We start from the raw sequence: 23,860 nt of genomic DNA, 5'->3' as shown, positions 1-23,860 counted from the left end.
GTTGAGAAAAGATTTTAGTGCAGGATAAGTTAAGTTTTAGTTCAAGAAAGTGTGAAATGTTTTTTATGATGAAATCTGGAATAATTTACAGAGTCCTGTTAAACACAGATGAAATAGAAATCTAAAGAACTGTGTGACAGCCATATAAAAGAGATTGAAGAGGCAATAATAAACAGGATTGGACATTTATATGGATAAAAAAGAATATTCAGCATTATAATAGTTACTGCTAACAAACATTTAAAACTCCATGCTTCAGAGTTTAAAACAGCCTAACTATTAGGGATTAGGATGAGATTTTTGTGGGAGGTAGATTATCCCACATGCCTATATAAGGTTTCTTGTACCTTCCTCTGAAGCATCTGATGATTGCCAGTGATGGGGACAGGATACTGGGCTAGATGGACCACAGACCTGATCTAGTATGGTAACACTGTTTTTATGCAAGGGAATAAATCTTTCACCAAACCATCTTTACGTTTCTACCACAACAGCCCCCATGCATGGAATAACCTCCCTGAACTGATCCACATGGCCAAGTCCTTCCCTTTCAAATCATTCCTCAAAACCCACCTCTGCCATACACCACAATAAATTAGCCAGCTAATTAGTGCTTGATAGAGAATGCAGTTTATATTAATTATTATTAGCGTATATTTTTTGATTGTATGTTTTATCCATCTTCTTGAATGTCTGGCCAACACCCAGCACACTGTGATCATAACACAAATTATTATTATTAATAATAATTCATAATAATAAAACTAGGGATGCTATCTGGAGGGGCTGGTGGACTCCTCAAGACCCTTTACCTCTCTCTAAAGACTCAGGGGAAAATAACTACTGACTTGGCTGCTGCTGCTGAGTTTCTCTGTCTCTGTGGAAAGGAAGGCTGATGCTGTCCCTTTTGTCTCTGAGGCTATCGGGTGCTCAAAGGCAGATATTAGATGGTTCATTGAGCTATAGATAAGATTTCAGTGTAGTAATCATTCTATTGGTTATGCCAAAAATCAGAATGCATCAGGTGTATTAAAGAGCCTTGATATAAGCATTGTTTCAGATAAAATGAGTTATTCCTCCTGTACGCCCCGAAATAGCATTACTGTATATTCTTGTACAAAATATAATGAGAATGGAAACACTGTCCATACTACTGCCCCTACTAAGGAGCAATGAAAAAAACACACATATTGGCTAAGACTTTCAAAGCTGTCTAGAGCTGCATGCCCATTAAAATGAATGGGAATTAGGCATTCACATAATGTAGGCAGCTTTGAAAATTTGAGCCATTGATTTTAGCAAATTCCCAGCTTCTGAACTCTTCAACTTTCCTACTATTCCTATTTCAAACTATGCATAAACTGTTGCTTATTTGGTAACGTGGTTGCCCACAATTTAGATTAAGATAATTTGTTTGAATGTACTTTTAAAACATCCAATTTAAAAATTATAGAAAAGAAAGTTTAAATCAGAACTATGAAAACTATTTTAAAAATTGAAATAGTCAATCTTCAACTGAGAATAGCAATGATTTTCTGGAAAGGTTCCATACTGCAGCCAAAGCCCTACTGCAAGACACTAAGAAGGCCAACCATGCACCGAAGTGGCTCCTGCAGTGGCTGATCTGACAAGCATTAGGAAAAAGAAAAAATGGTCCAGATAAACTGAAATAAGGGTAGGTTTTCACTTCCGGCTGGATTGGCGGACAGCGATCGATCCAGCGGGGAACGATTTATCGCGTCTAAACTAGACATGATAAATCGACCCCCGAGCGCTCTCCCGTTGACTCTTGTACTCCAGTGCCACGAGAGGTGTAGGCAGAGTCTACGGGGGAGTGGCAGCAGTTGACTCACCACGGTGAAGACACCACGGTAAGTCGATTTAAGTATGTTGCATAATTTAGATCGATCCTGCATACCCGAGGACCAGGGCTAAGAGACTGACCTGAAAAGGGAAGATATAACCCACTTTTCCTGGAAACTTCAAGACCCATCATAGTCTCTAGCCAAATTAGCTACTTTTTTGAAAGAGGAAGGTACTTTTAATAGGCTTTGACAAATAATTATTTGGCATGTTCTGAAAGATCAATCTTTAAAATACATTTCTAATTAGCAAAAGAAATATCCTGGAAGAATCATAGAATCATAGAATCATAGAATATCAGGGTTGGAAGGGACCCCAGAAGGTCATCTAGTCCAACCCCCTGCTCAAAGCAGGACCAAGTCCCAGTTAAATCATCCCAGCCAGGGCTTTGTCAAGCCTGACCTTAAAAACCTCTAAGGAAGGAGATTCTACCACCTCCCTAGGTAACGCATTCCAGTGTTTCACCACCCTCTTAGTGAAAAAGTTTTTCCTAATATCCAATCTAAACCTCCCCCATTGCAACTTGAGACCATTACTCCTCGTTCTGTCATCTGCTACCATTGAGAACAGTCTAGAGCCATCCTCTTTGAAACCCCCTTTCAGGTAGTTGAAAGCAGCTATCAAATCCCCCCTCATTCTTCTCTTCTGCAGACTAAACAATCCCAGCTCCCTCAGCCTCTCCTCATAAGTCATGTGCTCTAGACCCCTAATCATTTTCGTTGCCCTTCGTTGTACTCTTTCCAATTTATCCACATCCTTCCTGTAGTGTGGGGCCCAAAACTGGACACAGTACTCCAGATGAGGCCTCACCAGTGTCGAATAGAGGGGAACGATCACGTCCCTCGATCTGCTCGCTATGCCCCTACTTATACATCCCAAAATGCCATTGGCCTTCTTGGCAACAAGGGCACACTGCTGACTCATATCCAGCTTCTCGTCCACTGTCACCCCTAGGTCCTTTTCCGCAGAACTGCTGCCGAGCCATTCGGTCCCTAGTCTGTAGCGGTGCATTGGATTCTTCCATCCTAAGTGCAGGACCCTGCACTTATCCTTATTGAACCTCATTAGATTTCTTTTGGCCCAATCCTCCAATTTGTCTAGGTCCTTCTGTATCCTATCCCTCCCCTCCAGCGTATCTACCACTCCTCCCAGTTTAGTATCATCCGCAAATTTGCTGAGAGTGCAATCCACACCATCTTCCAGATCATTTATGAAGATATTGAACAAAACGGGCCCCAGGACCGACCCCTGGGGCACTCCACTTGACACCGGCTGCCAACTAGACATGGAGCCATTGATCACTACCCGTTGAGCCCGACAATCTAGCCAGCTTTCTACCCACCTTATAGTGCATTCATCCAGCCCATACTTCCTTAACTTGCTGACAAGAATGCAGTGGGAGACCGTGTCAAAAGCTTTGCTAAAGTCAAGAAACAATACATCCACTGCTTTCCCTTCATCCACAGAACCAGTAATCTCATCATAAAAGGCGATTAGATTAGTCAGGCATGACCTTCCCTTGGTGAATCCATGCTGACTGTTCCTGATCACTTTCCTCTCCTCTAAGTGCTTCAGGATTGATTCTTTGAGGACCTGCTCCATGATTTTTCCAGGGACTGAGGTGAGGCTGACCGGCCTGTAGTTCCCAGGATCCTCCTTCTTCCCTTTTTTAAAGATGGGCACTACATTAGCCTTTTTCCAGTCATCCGGGACTTCCCCCGTTCGCCACGAGTTTTCAAAGATAATGGCCAAGGGCTCTGCAATCACAGCCGCCAATTCCTTCAGCACTCTCGGATGCAATTCGTCCGGCCCCATGGACTTGTGCACGTCCAGCTTTTCTAAATAGTCCCTAACCACCTCTATCTCTACAGAGGGCTGGCCATCTCTTCCCCATTTTGTGTTGCCCAGCACAGCAGTCTGGGAGCTGACCTTGTTAGTGAAAACAGAGGCAAAAAAAGCATTGAGTACATTAGCTTTTTCCACATCCTCTGTCACTAGCTTGCCTCCCTCATTCAGTAAGGGGCCCACACTTTCCTTGGCTTTCTTCTTGTTGCCAACATACCTGAAGAAACCCTTCTTGTTACTCTTGACATCTCTTGCTAGCTGCAGCTCCAGGTGCGATTTGGCCCTCCTGATATCTTTCCTACATGCCCGAGCAATATTTTTATACTCTTCCCTGGTCATATGTCCAACCTTCCACTTCTTGTAAGCTTCTTTTTTATGTTTAAGATCCGCTAGGATTTCACCATTAAGCCAAGCTGGTCGCCTGCCATATTTACTATTCTTTCGACTCATCGGGATGGTTTGTCCCTGTAACCTCAACAGGGATTCCTTGAAATACAGCCAGCTCTCCTGGACTCCCTTCCCTTTCATGTTAGTCCCCCAGGGGATCCTGGCCATCTGTTCCCTGAGGGAGTCAAAGTCTGCTTTCCTGAAGTCCAGGGTCCGTATCCTGCTGCTTACCTTTCTTCCCTGCGTCAGGATCCTGAACTCAACCAACTCATGGTCACTGCCTCCCAGATTCCCATCCACTTTTGCTTCCCCCACTAATTCTACCCGGTTTGTGAGCAGCAGGTCAAGAAAAGCGCTCCCCCTAGTTGGCTCCCCTAGCACTTGCACCAGGAAATTGTCCCCTACGCTTTCCAAAAACTTCCTGGATTGTCTATGCACCGCTGTATTGCTCTCCCAGCAGATATCAGGAAAATTAAAGTCACCCATGAGAATCAGGGCATGCGATCTAGTAGCTTCCGTGAGTTGCCGGAAGAAAGCCTCATCCACCTCATCCCCCTGGTCCGGTGGTCTATAGCAGACTCCCACCATGACATCACTCTTGTTGCACACACTTCTAAACTTAATCCAGAGACACTCAGGTTTTTCCACAGTTTCATACCGGAGCTCTGAGCAGTCATACTGCTCCCTTACATACAGTGCTACTCCCCCACCTTTTCTGCCCTGCCTGTCCTTCCTGAACAGTTTATAACCATCCATGACTGTACTCCAGTCATGTGAGTTATCCCACCAAGTCTCTGTTATTCCAATCACGTCATAATTCCTTGACATCACCAGGACCTCCAGTTCTCCCTGCTTGTTTCCAAGGCTTTGTGCATTTGTATATAAGCACTTGAGATAACCTGTTGATCGCCCCTCATTCCCAGTATGAGGCAGGAGCCCTCCCCTCTCAGACATTCCTGCCTGTGCTTCCTCCCGGTAGGAAAGAAGAGAAACAAACAAAGAACAGATTTGAATATGAATTCTGTAACTGGCCATCTCTGATATCTTAGTTTTTTACTTGGATAAAACAGCAAGAGACTAATTTAGCCTTGGAGCTAGGTATTTCAGCTCAGCTCCCTGTCTTTTAATGAAATCGAAACAGACACAGGTAATTGCTTTTTACCAAGCATTTGAATAAATGAGAAGTTAGGGTTATTTGTACTCAGATTATTGATTAACCATGTATTTTCCTCTCTGCATTCTCAGTCATATCTGCCTAAATATTTAAGGCCAGATTCTGCCACTCTTACTTGCAGTGAGTCAATACTGTACTCTTCAAATTATCCCTCTGAAATCAGTGGAACTCCTAATGTTGAATGTGAAGGAAGGTATCAGAATCTGGCCCCTAAACATTAACACATCTCAAGATTAAAATATATTTTTGATGTAATATATAAGAGCTAGAACCTCCAGGTAACTAGTTGATAAATGTATTGAGCCTTAATTATCCCTCCAAAATCAGGCCAGTTACAGTAATAATAGTTGAGCAAATTAGGAAATAATGATTGCACAAAGTATTTGATTTCTGCCTAAATATATAAGGATTTGATCATAATCCCTTGATCACATGTGAGTGAGGCCCCTGTGCACAGACCTTCCACACAGAAAGTGCAGAGTCAGCTGCCTTCATAGCAAAATTCTCTCCCTGTCATCCCTCACAGAGTTCTGTGGTCTGCATACTGGGGCAGTGTGGGAGTAAATGAGAGGGAGTAGGAGTCAGCAGGATGGAGATTGGGCCAATTGATCATGCACCATCCTTCCTCCAACTCTACAAAGGTGTAAACATATTATAGCTTAGGATAATACAGACACTGGTAGTTCCAGGGTCAGGCACCATCTAGGGCAGTCCTGATAGCATGGCACCATTGCTGTCTGGGAGCAGTAAGGATGGTTTCCAGGGATACAAAGCCAGCTGTGGCCTCTGGATGGAAATGATCTGTGAGGTGCAAACCCCACCGCTTCCATGGGCAAAATAATTTGGGAGAAACTACCTGAGAGGAACCTGGCAGAGTTTTGCTCCACTGTCACCCCCTACTGCCTGGTTTTCCCACTGCAGTGAGTGGTTCAGTCCCTGATTTATTTTTAAAACTTATTTTACAAGATGGGGTGTGTGCTTTGGTTTACACAGGCTACCCAGGAGGCCCTCCAGGCTATTTTATTAGAAAATCAGATGAGAGAATTCAACTTTGTTAGCAGAAAAGTAGGCCTAGTTTCAAGGAGAGAAAGAGTTTATGTTTGGAAGTGAGACATTGTTCATTAGAAAATGAATGTGATAAAGCAAACTAACGCTTCAGGGATTGTTCACCAAAAAATATAGACTCTGCACAGTAGCAAGGTATATTTTTTAAGTGAAGATTTAACCAACTGTATTTGATCAAACAAACTTTTTAAAGGAATTGTTGCATGTGGGTGCATGTGCAGTTTTTCATGTGCACATGTAAAACTACTCAAGATAGTTAAGCCCAAAGCAGACTGAGGAGAGTTACAAAATGGATCTCACAAAACTGGGTGACTGGGTAACAAAATGGCAGTTGAAATTCAATGTTGAAAAATGCAAAGTAATGCTCATTGGAAAACATCCCAACGATACATATAAAATGATGGGGTCTAAATTAGCTGTTACCATTCAAGAAAGAGATCTTGGAGTCAATGTGGATAGTTTTCTGAAAACATCCACTCAATGTGCAGTAGCAGTCAAAAAAGCTAACAGAATGTTGGGAATCATTAAGAAAGGGATAGGTAATAGGACAAAAGATATCAAATTGCCTTTATATAAATCCATGGTACATCCACATTTTGAATACTGTGTGCAGATGTGGTCACCCCATCTCAATATATATATATTGGAATTGGAAAAAGATTCAGAAAAGGGCAACAAAATGATTAGGGGTATGGAACAGCTTCCATATGAAGAGAGATTAATAACACTGGGACTTTTCAATTTGGAAAAGAGATGACTAAATGGTGACATGACAGAGGTCTATAAAATCATGACTGGTGTGGAGAAAGTAAATAAGGAAGTGTTGTTTAGTCCTTCTCATAACACAAGACCTAGGGGTCACCAAATGAAATTAATAGCCAGCAGGTTTAAAACAAACAAGAGGAAGTATTTCTTCTCACAATGCGCTGTCAACCTGTGGAACTTTTTGCCAGAGGATGTTGTGAAGGCCAAGACTATAACAGAGTTCAAAAAAGACTAGATAGGTTCATGGAGGATAGATCCATCAATGACTATTAGCCAGGATGGGCAGGGATGCAAACCCGTGCTCTGAAGTATCCCTACCCTCTGTTTGCTGGAAGCTTGGAATGGGTGTCAAGGGTTGGTACACTTGATGATTGCCTGTTCTGTTTATTCCTGCTGGGGCACCTGGCATTGGCCACTGTCAGAAGACAGGATACTGGGCTAGATGGACCATTGGTCTGACCCAGTATGGCTGTTGGTATGTTCTTCTGTTCTTTTTCTTACTGTTATTCAAGAGAATTTATTTCTGATACTTGAGTAGCATATGTCACCTAGTTTGCATCTATTTGAGAAGTGTCAGTTCAGGAACAGCTATTCTATGCAAATAATACATTATGTGAAATCCATTTTAATTATAATGTATTAAAATTAATTAATTTAATTATATTCATTTTGACTGTTAATTATACTAATCCTTTCAATAAAGTGATATATGAAAATTATTCATTTAGATAAACATTTTACATAGAGATTTAAGCATCACTTTTTTTAAAAAAAATCCAGTGCTCAGCCCATTGTTTTATAATTAAAAATTAACGTTATTATCTCTTTTCTCGGTAAAATTCAAACTAGTGTATTCTCTGCAAAAAATCCAAGATTCCTTTTGAATAGCATGCATTTAGCTAAAGTAGTACACTAAAGGCATTTTCCCTACTGTTCTATAAATGTCATAATATCCCATCAAAGGTGCATGATTTAGTTTCTATGGAAACTAAAGAAAAGTATTTTGTGTACCAGGATCTTTTTTTCAGTATAAATAAAAGTGTTATTTCCCCCCTTTTTCTTAGGTGCATATCCAAGACTCTCACTGAGTTTTAAGTTAAAGAGAAATATTGGATACTTTATTCTTCAGACCTACATGCCCTCTATACTGATTACCATTTTATCGTGGGTGTCATTCTGGATCAATTATGATGCATCAGCAGCAAGAGTTGCCCTTGGTATGTGATATGGATGAGCGGGACATTAAAATGTCAAACTAAATTCAAACTTCAGAAGTTGTTAAAGACTGCTACATGTCAGTATATTGATATTCCAAGCTCACTTATGCCAAAATCATGTCACTCTGTATTGAGTCAATAGTGCTTTGTTCTCCCACCGAATGCAGAATGTAACCATCATAAAATCTCTAAAGTGAGTTCCTCATATAGAGCCCAATCTTCCTCTCATCAGAGTAAAGTGGCTCCAAGCTACCTTTCCATATACCCCAGATCTTGGGGCTGGCCAGGGACCAAGCTATCCTTTGGCTCATGTTTTAGGGCTCTTCTAACTTACATGGCAGGAAGAGTCCACAAAAACCATTCTGCTACTCAGAACTTGCAGAATGTAGGATGCTCCAGCCACCACCTCCTCTTAAAGGTCAGCGGAGAGGAGGAATATTCCCAGTGGTCCAACCAATATCTCTGTTTTAAGTTCTCATCATAACTGTGGTATTGAATAAACAGGAATAGCTAGACAGAAGTCACCAAGCCATATCACACTCTTGCTACTAGCCCATGCAATTCTCTTCTCAGGGCACCTGGAAAGAGAGAGACTTGAGTAAGGCTGCTGGCCTGTTTTATTGTTTTCTTGTTTGTTTTGGCTAGTCATGTATCAAAAGATTGTCCCGCTTTCATGAGTTCTACCCCAATGTAGAGGCAGGAACTAACATTTTGTCCTGTGTTTGCAGAGCACCTATCACAGTGGGGTCCTAGTCCACATCTGGGGCTCCTAGGTGCTACGGTAATGCAGATAATAAATTCTAATAATAACAATGTCAGCTACACCCAAAGGAGTCACAAGAGCCCCGTTAGTCTCAATCAGTGGGAGAGAGAGACTGCCCTTCAGAGGCCAGAGATCAATCTGGTAGGTTCTTTTGAGAAAGCAGCCAACCATCAGTATGCATGAGTTATTATGAAGTATGCCACCCAGTACCTGTAACCTGTCCTCTTGTGCTCCATAATATACAAGACTATGAGCCTGATCCTCTATTACCCTGTACCTTGTGTAGTCATTTACACTAGTGCAAAGTGGGTGTAAAATGCTCTCAAATCAGAGTGATAGTGTTTCACACTCACTCTGCACTGGTGTAAATGACTAAGTACTATGGAGTATCAGGCCCTATAGCTTAGATGCTTGCTAGGGAAGGGATTCACTCATAGATCCTTGTTGACTAGGAAAAAACTTTGCTTTTTGACTTCTGCAAGAGGTCTGTGTTCTCCTAGAGGTTAAGATCCTCTGGTTAAGCCTCCAAGGGCATGTCTACACTGCAATTAAATACCCACGGCTGGCCTGTATTAACTGACTCGGGTTCGTAGGGCATGGGCTGCAGGGCTGTAAAACTGTGGTATAGATGTTTGGGCTGGGGCTGGAGCCCAGGCTCTGGGATCCTCCCTATCATGAGGGCCCAGAGCTCAGGCTCCAACCTGAGCATGAACATCTGCATCACAATGTTGCAGCCTGTAAATCGAGCCATGCATGTCCAAATCAGCAGATATGGGCCAGCTGTGGTTGTTTAATTGCAGTGTGGACATATCCTGAGGGACGGCTGGTAAACAGTTTAATATGTTCCAGGTTATGTTGAACAAATTTATAAATGCCAATGCCTGACACAGGGATCAGTTTGATCTCACCCTGATTTGGATTCCCAATGTTAATGCGTTGAATCAAATTCTGCCCTTATTTTCACCTGTGTGATGCCATTAACTTCCCCAGGGTATTTTTAAGCTATTGCAAGCTGGTGAAGGAAATTTCCCAAAATGGAAGCAAAAACTAAAACATGATCTGCTAAAACTTGTAAGATGCCCACTATTCTATTTCTTTGTTTAGGAATTACAACTGTGCTGACTATGACAACAATCAACACTCATCTTCGGGAGACTTTGCCTAAAATTCCCTATGTTAAAGCCATTGACATGTATCTTATGGGCTGCTTTGTATTTGTTTTCTTGGCCTTACTTGAATACGCCTTTGTCAATTACATCTTCTTTGGAAAAGGCCCTCAAAGACAGAAGAAACTTGCAGAAAAGATGGCAAAGACAAACACCGATCGCTCAAAATTTGAAGGCAACCGGGTAGGATTCTTTTATCTCCTAAATATAATACAGTGACTTGTTCTATTACAAACGAACAAACAATGAAGAAACACAAAGAAAAACCCTCTCTCCCTTTTCATGCAAGCAGTTTGTGGGCACCATTTTTCCTTTTCCATCTGAGTGCACGTCTGCATCCATAAAGAGGTATTTAGATATCTAAATGACATACATTGTTCCCACAAATAAACATGGGTTCAAAAATGGAGGTAAGTTTAGGATTGGCCTGAAAACCAAGGCCATAAATTGAAAAGGTATGATTGTGACTTGGGCTGTGTGCCTGCACAAGGGAATAAGGAGAAGTAAGAACCCCTTTCCCACTATTAGTCTGGGCATGCCCGCTTACTACCTTCTCCTGGAGCAGGTGGGGAGGGAGTGGCAGGAAATAGCTGAAGCGTTGATCCTATCCACTAATTCATTGGTCAGCACAGCTGAGCCAGTGTGTGTGGTGGTATTATTTATTGCTGCTGTAGGTCAGCAGCAAATTTTTATTCTTCACCCCTGGAGGAAGTGGGTATGTAGCAAGGGAATTGTACCTCAAATGGGTGTCTGAAGCCCAAGGCATCCTGGGGCTGTTGGTGGGTGGTGCATAAAGGCACAGCCTACTATTCAGTAATAGTGTTCCTAAGCAGATCATCCTCATGGTTATCTTATAAGGAAAGAAGATTTTGGAGGAAGGTTTGTCTGTGAATGAATGACAGAACATGCACCTGCCAAGGGACAGGTGGGAGGGGAGGGGAAGAGTATGTTGCACCCTGTAAAGCAGATTACTCCTGTTTCTCAAGTTCAAGAGGGAGCACCAAAGGAACTGTGCCTCAGAGGGGTGTCTCAGGCACAATGCCTCCTCGAGCAGTGCAATTTACACATCACCCTTTGCTGAGGGCTGTGCCTAAGATCACAGTCTAGCCTGAAAAGAGTAGAGGCAAGCTTGCTTTATGTTAATGTTGTTACAAACAACATCCCAATGTTAAATGCCAGAGTGTCATGATGACAAGAGATACCAGGAGTCTATAGGAAAAGGATCTTATTGGTGAATATAGTGTATTGTCCAGAGTCAGCTGAGTTTGAGGCCAGTGTGGAAGATGGAAATTCCATTTGGAAAAAGGATTTCAAGTTTTTTGGGAAAAAATCATTTCTGGTTAGTCAAAGTGTTTCACATCAACAAAAAAAGTTTCATTTTGATTTCATATTATATTAAAAATAGAAATAATTATTTCCAAAAATGTCATAATTTCCAGTTTCAACACTGTCAGAACTTGTGTTTCAGTTTTTCTGTAAAACGGAATGTCAATGAGATCGATACAATTTTGTGAATCATTTTGATTTTATGGAACTGCATTTTCCATGAAAAATGGTTATGCTTAAACGTTTCTGACCAAGTCTACTGAGTACTACTGTATATTCTACCCCCTGTATCATTACAAATGATCACACTGACAAATTAACTAGCTGTTTCTCAAGTAGCTGTATAATGTAAAATAATTGCAACGTACACTTTGACTCCAGGACTATACATCATTCTAAATGTGTCAGAGACTTGTGCCCGATTATCATGATCTTATTCCTAGTAAAATTCTTCAAATTAATAAACTCATTGTAGTCTGACCATTCTATGCAACCAAGACTTTATCACAGCTGGCAAGTATTGTTTAGAACTAAGCTAGCATGGAGAATGGATTTTCTCTTCTCAAAAGACAGAAATGGAAAAGAAGAGTGTCACAATGAAGGCAGTAGTTGAGGTTTAGCTAGAAGCTGGTAATTCTTCCAATCTGAACTGTCTGTCAAATGTAATCCATTTAAGTCATTCAAGTCACTTCAAGTGTAAGTTTTTTTTTAATGAGACCAATATTTGCCTTCCCATGGCTCACTGTTCTTTTGCCATGAGATCAATGAGTCTATCTTTGTATTGTTAGGAGAAGTGTGATAATCTCTAGTGCTACTCTGAAATCTAGTACTAATGAAAGTGAGGTGGTAATAGTGCTAATTTAAGATAGGTGTCGTGTGGATAGACACTGTACAAACTCCCCCCCCCCCACATACAGCTCACCAATTTAGGGCACTCCTGACCTACACTACCCTTGCTATTACAGTTTTGCCCCTGCCCCTCTTCACATAGATTGTGAATTGTTCTGAACTTTGTGGTCATTAAATAATGTGCACAAATGGGGACCCAAAAAACCTAATTTTGACTTGTGACCTGATGTCAGGATATGAATTCAGGTCTCCAGAGGAGAAAGAATACTGTTCAGCATAGCCCTCTTAGGGATCCTCTTGTGAAGAGAAGTCTGAGTAGTGTTGGAGAAACAGCATGTAAGCATGTTGAATATGTTCTTTTTGGTATTCAGAAATACTTAGGGTAAAGAATGGGGCATGTTCCCATTCTATGTGCTAAATATTTTGTCCCCAGTCCTCAGCTGGTGTAGGTTGTTATAGTTTCATTGAAATCAACAAAGCCAATGATTTCACTGCAGCAACACCTGTTTACATCAGCTGAAAACTGTGGCCATTAGATGACCATCAAATTATATATTGTCACAGAAATTGTATTGGAATTGTCTAATTCACATTTTAATTTACACCATCATAGATATTAATATATTTCAAGTTGAGAATTCAAGAAGATTTTTAGCTTTTTCTAAATGTTTTAATGATCTACTGTATTTGTGTGGGTTTTTTTTAATAATCTAGCCCTAGTTTACATGAAACCTTTTAAAAAAAATCTATTTTCCATTTATAGTCAAACTAGAAAGGAATAAAGGCTAATGAGAGAACGACATAACAGTTTTGTGAATGTCAGAATTCAAGACCTCAGCTTGATTCAGTGCTGCAGACAAGAGGGTCAGCAAATACTGATGAAGTGAGCTGTAGCTCACGAAAGCTTATGCTCAAATAAATTTGTTAGTCTCTAAGGTGCCGCAAGTACTCCTTTTCTTTTTGCGAATACAGACTAACACGGCTGCTACTCTGAAACCTGTGGGAGATAGTATATCTACCTGGAAATTAGAACCTTGTGTTAATTTCACTAGTAGTCCCTCTAGCTAACCCAAGAAACTGCCACTGACTGGCTATTGAGGGAGCTGTGTCCAGCATTCCTGTGCTAGAGAGGGAAGTTTGTTTCTATCAGGGCCCTTTTGGATGGGGGAAGTAGAGAGATAATTATTGAAGGAAAGCTTAGAAGACACGTTAAATGGAAGAAAGAAAATTACAACTCATGCAATGCATACGTTCAGTGCTGTTTATTGGTACAGAAAGTAAAGACATAGAACCTGTTATGGCTGTGCAGAGTCATCAGACGTTGTTCCATGGGGATCTCCTCTGTCTGGGAGAATCCTCAGAGGGTATATTGATGCTGTAGTAATTCCTATGTCACCTGCATGCCTTGGCTCCTGCCACAGGGGGGAGTATGTCTGGGGGACAAGGGCATGGGCATTGTGCACCTACTCCTCCCTGGTCATCAGAACAACTTGAGGCCGACAGTTGGCCTGCCCCAGAATGAGGGCAATAAAGGTGGCATAATGCTGCCTGGGCCCCTACAACCTCAACCTGCATTGAGCACAGCTCAACCAGACCTCAAAATCAAGGCTACATATTTTCAAGCAATTGGAAAAGGAAAATATAATAATAATAAATAATTAATGTCAGTTGCACATCTTATTTGTTTTTAAATAGAGAGCTATAACTTGCAGGCTAGAGGCAGAGCAACTTCCTGGTCAGGATCTGAGTTTGATCCCTTGATCTTAAAGTAACAGAGGCTGGCCATGCTATTGAGGCAGTGTACTTATCTCTTGGACAAAGGGAACAGGAGGAGGAAGAGGAATGTCACATTACTGTCACTAGCAAGCTTTCCAGCCATTGAAAGTAGTAGCAGCTTTTACATTTCATAGGACTAAAATCTGACATACAAGCTGCCAGGCTTGATTGCAAATATTCCTTTTAGATATGTTGCAAAAGAGTTTTGTATGGTTTCATGGTCTTATTTGACCCCTGCAACCATGAATATTTTCAATAATAGAAAAGTTATGTGTATTAAAATCCATTGGTTTGGGAGGTTTTTTTTACTAGATGATTAAGTTTGAAAAGTGGCTATAGTTCAGGCTCAGTAACTATGTTTCATAATGGCTTTGTTGACACTATGTCAGAAGGTCTTGCATTTGAAAAGCTGAAACTGTGTGTCATAGTTACCTCGATGTTGGTCACACTGCCACAGACATGCCTCTCAAATGCCATGTTTTTAGGTAGTTTCTCTGACTTGTTCCTGATAAGCTGTCACCAAGTCATGCCGCATTTGGGAGTGCTATACATGCTGCTACCACACGGCCTGTCTGTTCCACTCCAAGCAGTTGTTGCTTCACTTCCCACTCTGCCAATGTGTGATGGGCAGAGAGAGAGGAAGAGCAATAGCTCCGATCAACAGATAAAGTGTTCCCAGGGACCAGCATGAACAGTGCTCCCTCCTGGTACAGAGAACAAAGGGCAGCAAGGAGAAACAATGGGGGAGAAGAGAATATTCCATACTCTATCTTACTTTGCCCCACATATCAACACTGAAAGTTACATGGTGACAGGAACGAATGATTCACAGACACAGTAAAATGGAAATTGGCATTGGTTTTCCTTTCCCAAATGGAAATGTGTCAAACTGCTCTTAACATTTATTTATGTATATTTAAATAATAATAATAATAATAAAAAAATACCTATACAAGGCTCTAGGCAACCTAAAACATAATTAGAACTGGCTGAAAATTGGAATTTCCATCTTTCAAGAAATTCTGATATTTCAACATTTGTTTTCATCTAGAATTGGGACAAAAAGTCTAAATATCAAATGGAAAGACCCAAAAAATTTTCATCCAGAAATGCCAAAATATTTTGCCTTCAGATCAGTTCAGCATTGAATTGTGTCCATATCAGCTGCCATTGTGCCTCATGGGATTTGTAGTTGAGGTGCCTCATGACCTCACTCTTATCTATGCACTGGGTTCCTCAGCTGGACTACATCTTTCATGATGATTCGAGATCATGGGATTCCCATAATTTACCACAGCAGTTCAAACTGAAAGAGAGACCACAGTGTATCATGGGTGTTGTAGTTCAGGCAGGGAGCCCATAGAGAAGACTAGAAATACCGGAACTACAGCCCCTATGATGCATCACAGCAGCTCAGGAAGAAAAAGATTAATGTCAAACTGACCTGAAACAAAATATTTCAATCCAGATGCATAAACAAAAATGCTTTTGAGTCAAGTCAGGTTAATCTGAAACCAAATATTTCTTTTAAATTTTCCTAATTGAAAATATTTTTTTAAAAAATGGAAAATTTTAATTTTCCTGCAGAAAATTTCAGTTTTGTAGGAATTATATTTTTGTTGACAGATTTTTCATTGGAAAATTCCCAAACAGCGGTATAACTAGTACTACGACAAAAACATTAAAATAATCATTTGTAAGGAACTCTGCGAGCCTATCACCTACAAGAAAGCTCTTTTCCACTCCGTCATTGTGGGAAGCAAACCCTTATCCCTCTCCAAAAATCCTGTCAAACAGCTGTCTTTTGCAGACTACTCAGAAGCTCACCTACTCCAGGCTATTTCAGATCAAAGTTGGGGGGGGGGGGTGCATGTTCCAGTATCCTGGAATCCATCGTGCTAGCCATCTCCAGCTCAAGCATCCCTGCCAATCACAGTTGTGGCACATATTCAATTAAAATATCATCTTTGTTCTCTTTGCCCTATTTGGCATGAAGATCCTTGCACGATACCTCACAAGGTATCCAGCACAGTACAGGAAATGTAATGGTTCTGCTGACATTCTGTCAGGACCACATTATCATGGAAATCATGCCATTCTGCAACTGTAAGGAGAAAAATGCAATACCTGAAAAATGTTGTTGTAATTGTTGTGCCTGGCAAATTACCATGGAAGTTTTGGTTTTCCAGGATTGTAACTAGACTTCTTCTGATAATTTTACATTTGTAAGCCAGTTGTTGAAACAATTAATATATAGCACATTTTTGGCTAAGAACCAATTTCCCTGTTTTGATCTGCCTAGATCTGACCAGCTATAAATTAGGTAATAGTATGATACTCCTATGTTCAGTGCACACACATACAGAAGTTAGATTAAAAACATACTAACTCTTGAGGTTGCAGTGTAATGCTACTTTATTTCTTAGAATTCAGAACGATTACACACAGGAACCCCAAAACAGAGAGGGAGAGTCTGTCCCCAAGACAGCAAAGTACAACTTCACTGCACTGTGATTTAAGCTGTCTCTTTCCAGACTGACTGCTCCCAAATCCACACTTCATTGCAGACCCCTGCAAGCAACACCCAAAAACTACCCCCTCATACACACTCTTAAAGTGATAGCTTACAGATTCAACACAGTGCTCAATACAGCACAGATACCTCCATTAAATAGCATGCAGTGGTGCAAGTAGAATTCATTTCTCACCAGTTTGCTGCACTCATGGGAGGGACACAAAGAGGGGGCACTCGACCTCCTGACATGACCCCCCACGTGACTCCTTCCCGCCCCCAGCCTGGGGCCTCCGCGCTCTCCCCGTCCTTTCTTCTTGATCCGTCCCACATTACCTGGGAGGGGCTTTGTCCTTCTCCCACTGCACCGGAGACTGCTGAACTGCAGGGCTTTCCAGAATTGCAGCTGCGAAAGGAGCTGAATGTGGGGCTGCCAGGAGGCTCCATGCCAGCAGCTCCTCTGGTGCATCTGTACCGCCCACTGCCCTTCCATGCAGCTGCATCTCCTGCTTGGGGTCTGTACAACTGTCCCGCCAGAGGACGGGGGGGGGTACAGCGACACCGGAGAAACTGCTGGTTCCCGGGAGAGCCCTTTTCTCCAGTGGGGCTGCTATACAGACGCCAGACAGGAGATGCAGCTGCGTGAAAGGGCTGGGGGTGGGGTTGCGGGCGGTACAGCTTCACTGGAGTTGCTGCCGGCATGGGGCCGCCTGACAGCCGCACCTTCTGCTCCTCCTTGTCTTTCCGGTACACAAGACCAGCTATAAACATCTTATTCATACCAGACCAGACCAGACCGATGTATCTACACCACTGATGTCAAATTAATGAGAATTTTCAGTTTTCTATAAAACAAGGTCTTAGCCTGGAGTGCCAAAGTGGTGGTTGTTATCTGTTTTCCTTTACCATTTGGTGTATTGCCACATGTCAAAAGGGTTCCCCAACATTTCTGTATTGTACTGCTGAATTTAAAAAAGACTTTGCCATAGTCTTAGATTCCTTGTACTTCCAGTTCACCCTAAACTTTCGGTTGTAAAAGGTGGTCCCCAACTCTGAGATCCCTAAAATCTGCAGTCCATTTATCTATTAAAAGAATGTAATATTGACCTCAAAAAGTGATCTTGTGAACACACAAATTATGATTGTTGTAATTACCTGCCATGTAGAAGTTTTAATTATGGAGATGAGGTCTATTATCTCTTCGAAATCATAGGCTTGCTGATAATACGATGATCAGTGCCACTATGAAACCCTAAGAGAGTAAATATTTATAAGAGAATCACTAAGGAAAAACTATCATTCTGATATTATTCACACCTTCTTCATGCCTTCCTTTAATAAGATAAGTAAGTTTATTAATTTCATAGCCTAAAGAGAAGGAAATTCATGCTGCATCACATTTATATGAAATTACATTCAACATTTAAAAATATAAGATCAACCATTAAAGAAAAATATCCTATATTGTGTGCCATGTATGAGTAATTTTCATACCAATAAAGAGTTGCTATGTGGGAATGGGTGGACAAGAAATACAGAGCAGGTCAAGTGTGAAATCAGAGAGATTCTTAGCATCAAATTATTTATGGATTAAAAGATGGTAGAAAAGAAGCCATTGCACCTGGTCACTTGTTTTATTGAGCTAGCTGAGCACTTCTGCATCTTATTTGTAAATGGTGTCATTTATTTTGCTTTACCGCTAGCTTTAAAGTTTCCTACCTCATGAGATCTCTTGCAGAAGAATCTGTTAAGTAGACTTAGTGGGATTCTAGTTAACTCCATACATGTCGGTCAATGTCAATTTCGGCTGCCACCCTGAAATAGGTGGAAAAATATTAATCGGTAACAGTCAACGCAAATGCAGTCCCCTTCCTTGCACCTGCAAGGATCAGGTGCCACCGGCCTTGTGGCAGCACAGGGAGCCCTCTACAGTTCCACTGTCATGGCCCCGCTCCCTCACTCCCATGACAGCGCGGCTCCACAGGGTTCCCTGCAGTGACATGCACCAGTGACACCTGATGTCTGCAGGCGCAAGATGTGGGGAAGACTGTGGTCCTGGCGGGGCAGGGCAGAGACCTCCCAGCCAGGGCCACCAGGAGGATGACAAGTCCTCAGCCACAGGAGAGGCCACCCCACTGCTGAATGGCTCCTGCCCAGGGATGGAGTCATTGAGCAGCAGGGTAGAATCCCCTGCAGCCAGGGGTCTCTGCTCTGCTGTGCCAGGACCACAGCCTTCCGTGCACCTTGCACCTGCAGGCATCGGGTGTCACTGGCCCTGTGACTGAGAAGGGAGATCTCTGCAGCTCCACTGTCATGGCCCCACTCACTCACCCACCGGCCAGGAGTATGGAAGCCATCCCCCGGCAGGAACTGTTCAGCACTGGGTGGCCTCCCTCATGACTGGGGGCTTGTTACCTGCAGCCAGGATTGCCAGGAGGATCTCTGTTCTGCCAGGAAAAGACCGCAGCCTCCCCTGCACCTCATGCTCCCCAGTAAGTTGGGCCCCTTAGCCATGCAGGGAGTTCCCTGCCACCTCACTGTCAGTGCTGAGAACCTTGTGTAGCCCCAACATCAGCACTTCCCTAACCCCAACCCTACCCCCCACACACTTAATTTCCAGTGACTGTAAAAATAAAAAACTGATAAAAATTGAATAAATATGTTAAATAGCAATCTATATTCATCAAAATTAGAAAAATAAAATAAAATAGAAGTCTGCCAACCCTAGTTATAAGCTCATGTCTCTCAAACCTGTTAATGCCACACCACCCAGTTGCGGTTACTGGAGAACAACATTGTAGTTCTTCCCCCTATAGTCTAGTTTTTGCAGTACTACTAATTTAGGGATTAAAAGAAACTTATCTTTGTAGACTGGTTCATATCTGAGGACAGCTCCAAAAAGTAATAAAGTAATCACAGAACTACAAAAATTGTATCTTTCAATAATATATTTACTCTGCCTGAGGTATTTGTGGCACAAATACAAAAGTTGCATTCCTGTATTTATAGAAAAGCATGCACAAAAGGATAAGTAACCTCAATCTGGTTATGGTAAAAATACATTCCCTTAGAAATTGATTGCCAAGATTACACAATTATACCTATTCTTAGGGTCATGTAGTTGGGGTGGCTTGATGCGGGGGAGGGGTCACCTGATCATGATGGAGAGATACCTATGTCCTGCTTTAACTTTTACCCCTCTATTCAGTTTTAGTTTTGCTATGCAGTTTGTTTCTTTTGAATAAGGCTTTTCTGCACTAGGAGTCTGGAATTTGAGTGATCTACAACTACTACTCTGCTAATGCTTCACCTTTTGGGGGAGAGGATGCTGCTGTAACCTATGGATGAATATGGGGTACAGGTCTCCCTCTGTGCTGATTTTCAAAGGGTATGAGTTGTTATAGCCCCTAGCTATAGAGCTTTAGCTCAAGCTATAGACAGTGATACGTTTAGCTCTGGAGGTCCCCAGGTCAGTTCCTGGTATGTTGGCCAAGACAACAGCTGTCACACTGGGTCTTATCCGGGATAGCCCCGCCAGTACTACGTATGCCTCTGTAATATTTAAATAGAGTGTCAATTTTACCATTCATTCCCATATACTGAATTTTTGCACTGAAAATGAAATTATCTTGCTACTAAACACAGAAGTGACAGCATAATATTCAGGTTTGTATTCAGAAATTTGAGAACAACAGGGTTGGTTTTATTTTACAGAGATTATTCATTTTTCCTGGATTCCTTTTTAGTATTGTTTTTAAAAAACACAGTGAAAGCATGAGGACTGTGTACCAAGTTTTCAAAACGTGTCAAGATGTTGGAGGAAACACTAATGTCATAGCACACAGGATATGGATGTTCAATGTGTGTTTGGAGACTCATGCAATATTACAGTACTTTGGACAAATGAACTCTTAGGTCCTGATTCTCCAATGCCCTGCGCCTTGTGTAGTCATTTACATCAGTGTAAACTGAGTACAATGTGTGTGTTAAATGCTACTATTTTGATCTGGTATCATTTTCCACCGGCAAAAATGACTACACAAAAGTACAGGGCAATGGGTGACTCCTAGTCTTCATTTTCTTTTCAACATCAGTGCAAAATAGTCATCATTATTTTAACAAACTTCATTTTTATTTGGTGGACAAGGAAAACAATGTATTATCGTTTCATAGGCTTTTCCCCTCTCCATAGTTTGTAATATTTTAAAATCCTTGACATGTTTCCATTATATTTGCAAACACTGAGTTCTTCCTTTATTGACAATCAAACTGAAATTAACATGATTTTCTCTTTTACTCTCTTGTGTGTTCACCAGCATGAACAATTGTGTCAGAGCAGCACTGACAGAAAAGTTAACTTTCAGACTAGTGATGAGACTTCGACAGTGTCACTTCTGTTGTACCCACAATTATAAAATGTTCTTAAAGTTCCCAAAGGCAAAATAGTGAATGATCTTTTTTTAAAGCAAGCTAGATGTCTATGGTCAGATTGTCCACTGTTTTGCATATTGGATAGTTATTTACACAAGAGCAAAGTGGCTGTAAAATTATACCTTTCTAATTTATACTTTGCACAGGTATAAATAACTACACAAGGAGCAAGGCAGGGGATAATCATGAATCCAGTTTCTACCATCTTCTAATAAATTTAGTGCATGTCAAATGTGGGTGATAAACTACATGAGTAGAGTCACTTTAATGTAAAACAGAGCAAGATGACAACATAAGAGACATCTTTTTGTGCTGTTCTTAAAGCTTCTGTTTACACATATATTATTCAGAATGAACAAAAATGTCTGTATTGTATTTAAAAAATAGGGATTGATGAACTATTAAACATAACCACGGAATGAATGAGCAGGCAAAATATTTTCTCCTTTTCCTCTGGTGGAGTACAGTGACTGACTTGTAAGGAAAAGTTATAATTTTAAAGAACCCCTCAAAACTGGGGGCATAGTAAACAGAATTAAATGGATCTGAAATAAAATTCAGACAGCACAAATTACCTACCAATAAATCAAGCCTCATAGCAGTTTCTTACCATAATGAAGTGTTTCAAACTGGCATTAAGGCTGAACTGATCTGATTTAAAAAACAAAACAAAAACACTGTCTGAGAATCTTGATTTCTGCAGGGTATTTAAAGACCACTCTTTCCTTTCAATTCTTCTCTAAAAATACAGTCCTTAAAACTTAGAGCTCCACAGTGATATGCTTCACGTATATTTGTTGTCTAGTGTTAAACAAAAGATCTTGGTTTTTAGCAGATGTAAACATCTTACATCAGGGTTTTAGATCGGCAATGTGCACTTATTCTTTAAACATTGCATATTGCATTGAGTAGATATGCACCCTAAAGACTAACAGATTTATTTGAGCATAAGCTTTCATGGGTAAAAAACCCACTTCTTCAGATTCATGGAGTGGGTTTTTTACCCACAAAAGCTTATGCCCAAATAAATCTGTTAGTCCCTAGGGTGCCACCGGACTCCTCATTGTTTTTGAAAATATGGTGCTTCTTGATTTTTCAACCATCTCAGGCTCTAAGTAGAATAATGTAAGAACCCATCACTTCACACGCATGCAGAGAACTCTCATCCCTCAGAGATGGGCAAGATGTGGGGTTGAGTAAAATTGATTCTGAAATAAGATATGAACAATTTGCACATTTAGTCATCACTGATTCAGCAAAGAAGTAATTAATGATTTGGTACTTGGCTGCTTCTGTCTACCTGAAAGGGCACTTGATGCTTCTTCTTAAGCCAGATGGTGTACACTCAAAGGTTAGGTCTACATCACTCCACACCCCCTGTGCGACATAGTTAAGCCCACCTAACCCCCAGTGTAGACAGTGCTAGACTGATGGAAGAATTCTTCCATTGACCTAGTTACCTCCCTCAGGAAGGTGGATTAACCATGAGAGAACCACTCCAGCTGCTGTAGTGAGACTGTACCCTGAAGCGACTGCAGTGCTGCAGTGTTTCGAGTGAAGAGACTCTTCCCCAAAACAACTGGTCCTGCATGGAGCGGCACTGGGGTCAGAGAGGGGTGCTGAGGCTGAAAGGAAATGAGGATGGGATAAAAAGAGAGGAGACTAAAGAGGGGAGGAGGAGAGGGGCGAATGACAGTAACCAAAGGGGTCCACAGGCAAGAAAGCAGAAAGGTATAGGGAAGCACGGAGGCATAGGGAAGCAAGGGCAGAGAGGCCAGGAGAAGCAGAGAAGACCAGGAAAGGAAATGTCAGGGTTAAAGTGGGGATCACAGTATTGATAACCTCAAGAAATCAAAAATGATGAATCAATTATATATTTTTAAACAAGTTAGACCAAATCCTCAGCTGGTGTAACTCTGCATAGCTCCATTGAGCGCAATGGAGTTACATGGATTTGCACCTGTAGAGGATCTTGCCCAAATAGTACAATTACACACCTTAATGAATCATTCAGTATATAGTACCCTGGCATTAGCAATACAGTTTTTCAAATTCTTTGAGAATAGATGATGCAGCGAGTGGGCATTTGCCAAAGTTTTTAAGTCTTTTAAAACTTATTTGGTGCCTTATTTACACATGAAATGCAACACTTTCCATCCATTAGCTATTCATTCTTCAGACCATCCCTATCAGCTTAGTCAAAAAGTATTACTGTATCGTTCTTGTTTTGCAGAGAGTTTAAGTGATTTGCCCAAAGCCCCAGAAGGAAATCAATAGAAAAGCTAGGATTAGAATTCAGGAATTTCTGTCTACTAGCCCCAAACTCAGTTCTTCCAGACCACACTGCTTCTCTCTTTGTGCATTTTTGTTTCTTTTGCCTATTGTCATATGAGTTCCTCAGTCTACTAGCTTTCAGATAAATTTTCAAACTTGCACCTTCTAATTAGTTTCATCTGGCATTTCAGATAGATATATATTATGGCACAACTTTATGTAACCAAATTATATTTTCAAATAAAGAAAGTGATTGTTTTTCATGTGAACAATTTAGTTTTCCTGATTTTTAGGTTGGAGATATAAGCAGTAAGTCCTAATTGTATTATTATTTATTATTATTAAACAATAATAATAAAATATAATAATTTTGTATTGTGGTAGAGCCTAGGGACATAATCTTAGGTTTGGAGTTCATTGTTCTAGACACTGTACAAACACACCACA

General features: G+C 41.1%; 1 protein-coding gene across 3 annotated transcripts in view; it reads left to right on the top strand.

The window, feature by feature from the left end:
* Positions 1 to 23,860, top strand: part of GABRB3 (gamma-aminobutyric acid type A receptor subunit beta3) — a 162,203-nt gene that overhangs the window by 113,270 nt on the left and 25,073 nt on the right. For all 3 annotated transcript variants that reach the window (XM_043492362.1, XM_038387076.2, XM_043492325.1), the window contains 2 exons: positions 8,164 to 8,316; positions 10,184 to 10,428. In XM_043492362.1, the coding sequence (XP_043348297.1) occupies positions 8,164 to 8,316; positions 10,184 to 10,428 (398 nt within the window). The remainder of the gene's footprint in view (positions 1 to 8,163; positions 8,317 to 10,183; positions 10,429 to 23,860) is intronic.

The sequence above is a fragment of the Dermochelys coriacea genome, chromosome 1 (genome assembly GCF_009764565.3).
Source record: "Dermochelys coriacea isolate rDerCor1 chromosome 1, rDerCor1.pri.v4, whole genome shotgun sequence".
NCBI lineage: Eukaryota > Metazoa > Chordata > Testudines > Dermochelyidae > Dermochelys > Dermochelys coriacea.
The sequence above is the reverse complement of the archived record's forward strand: the minus strand, read 5'-3'. Positions and strand labels throughout refer to the sequence as shown.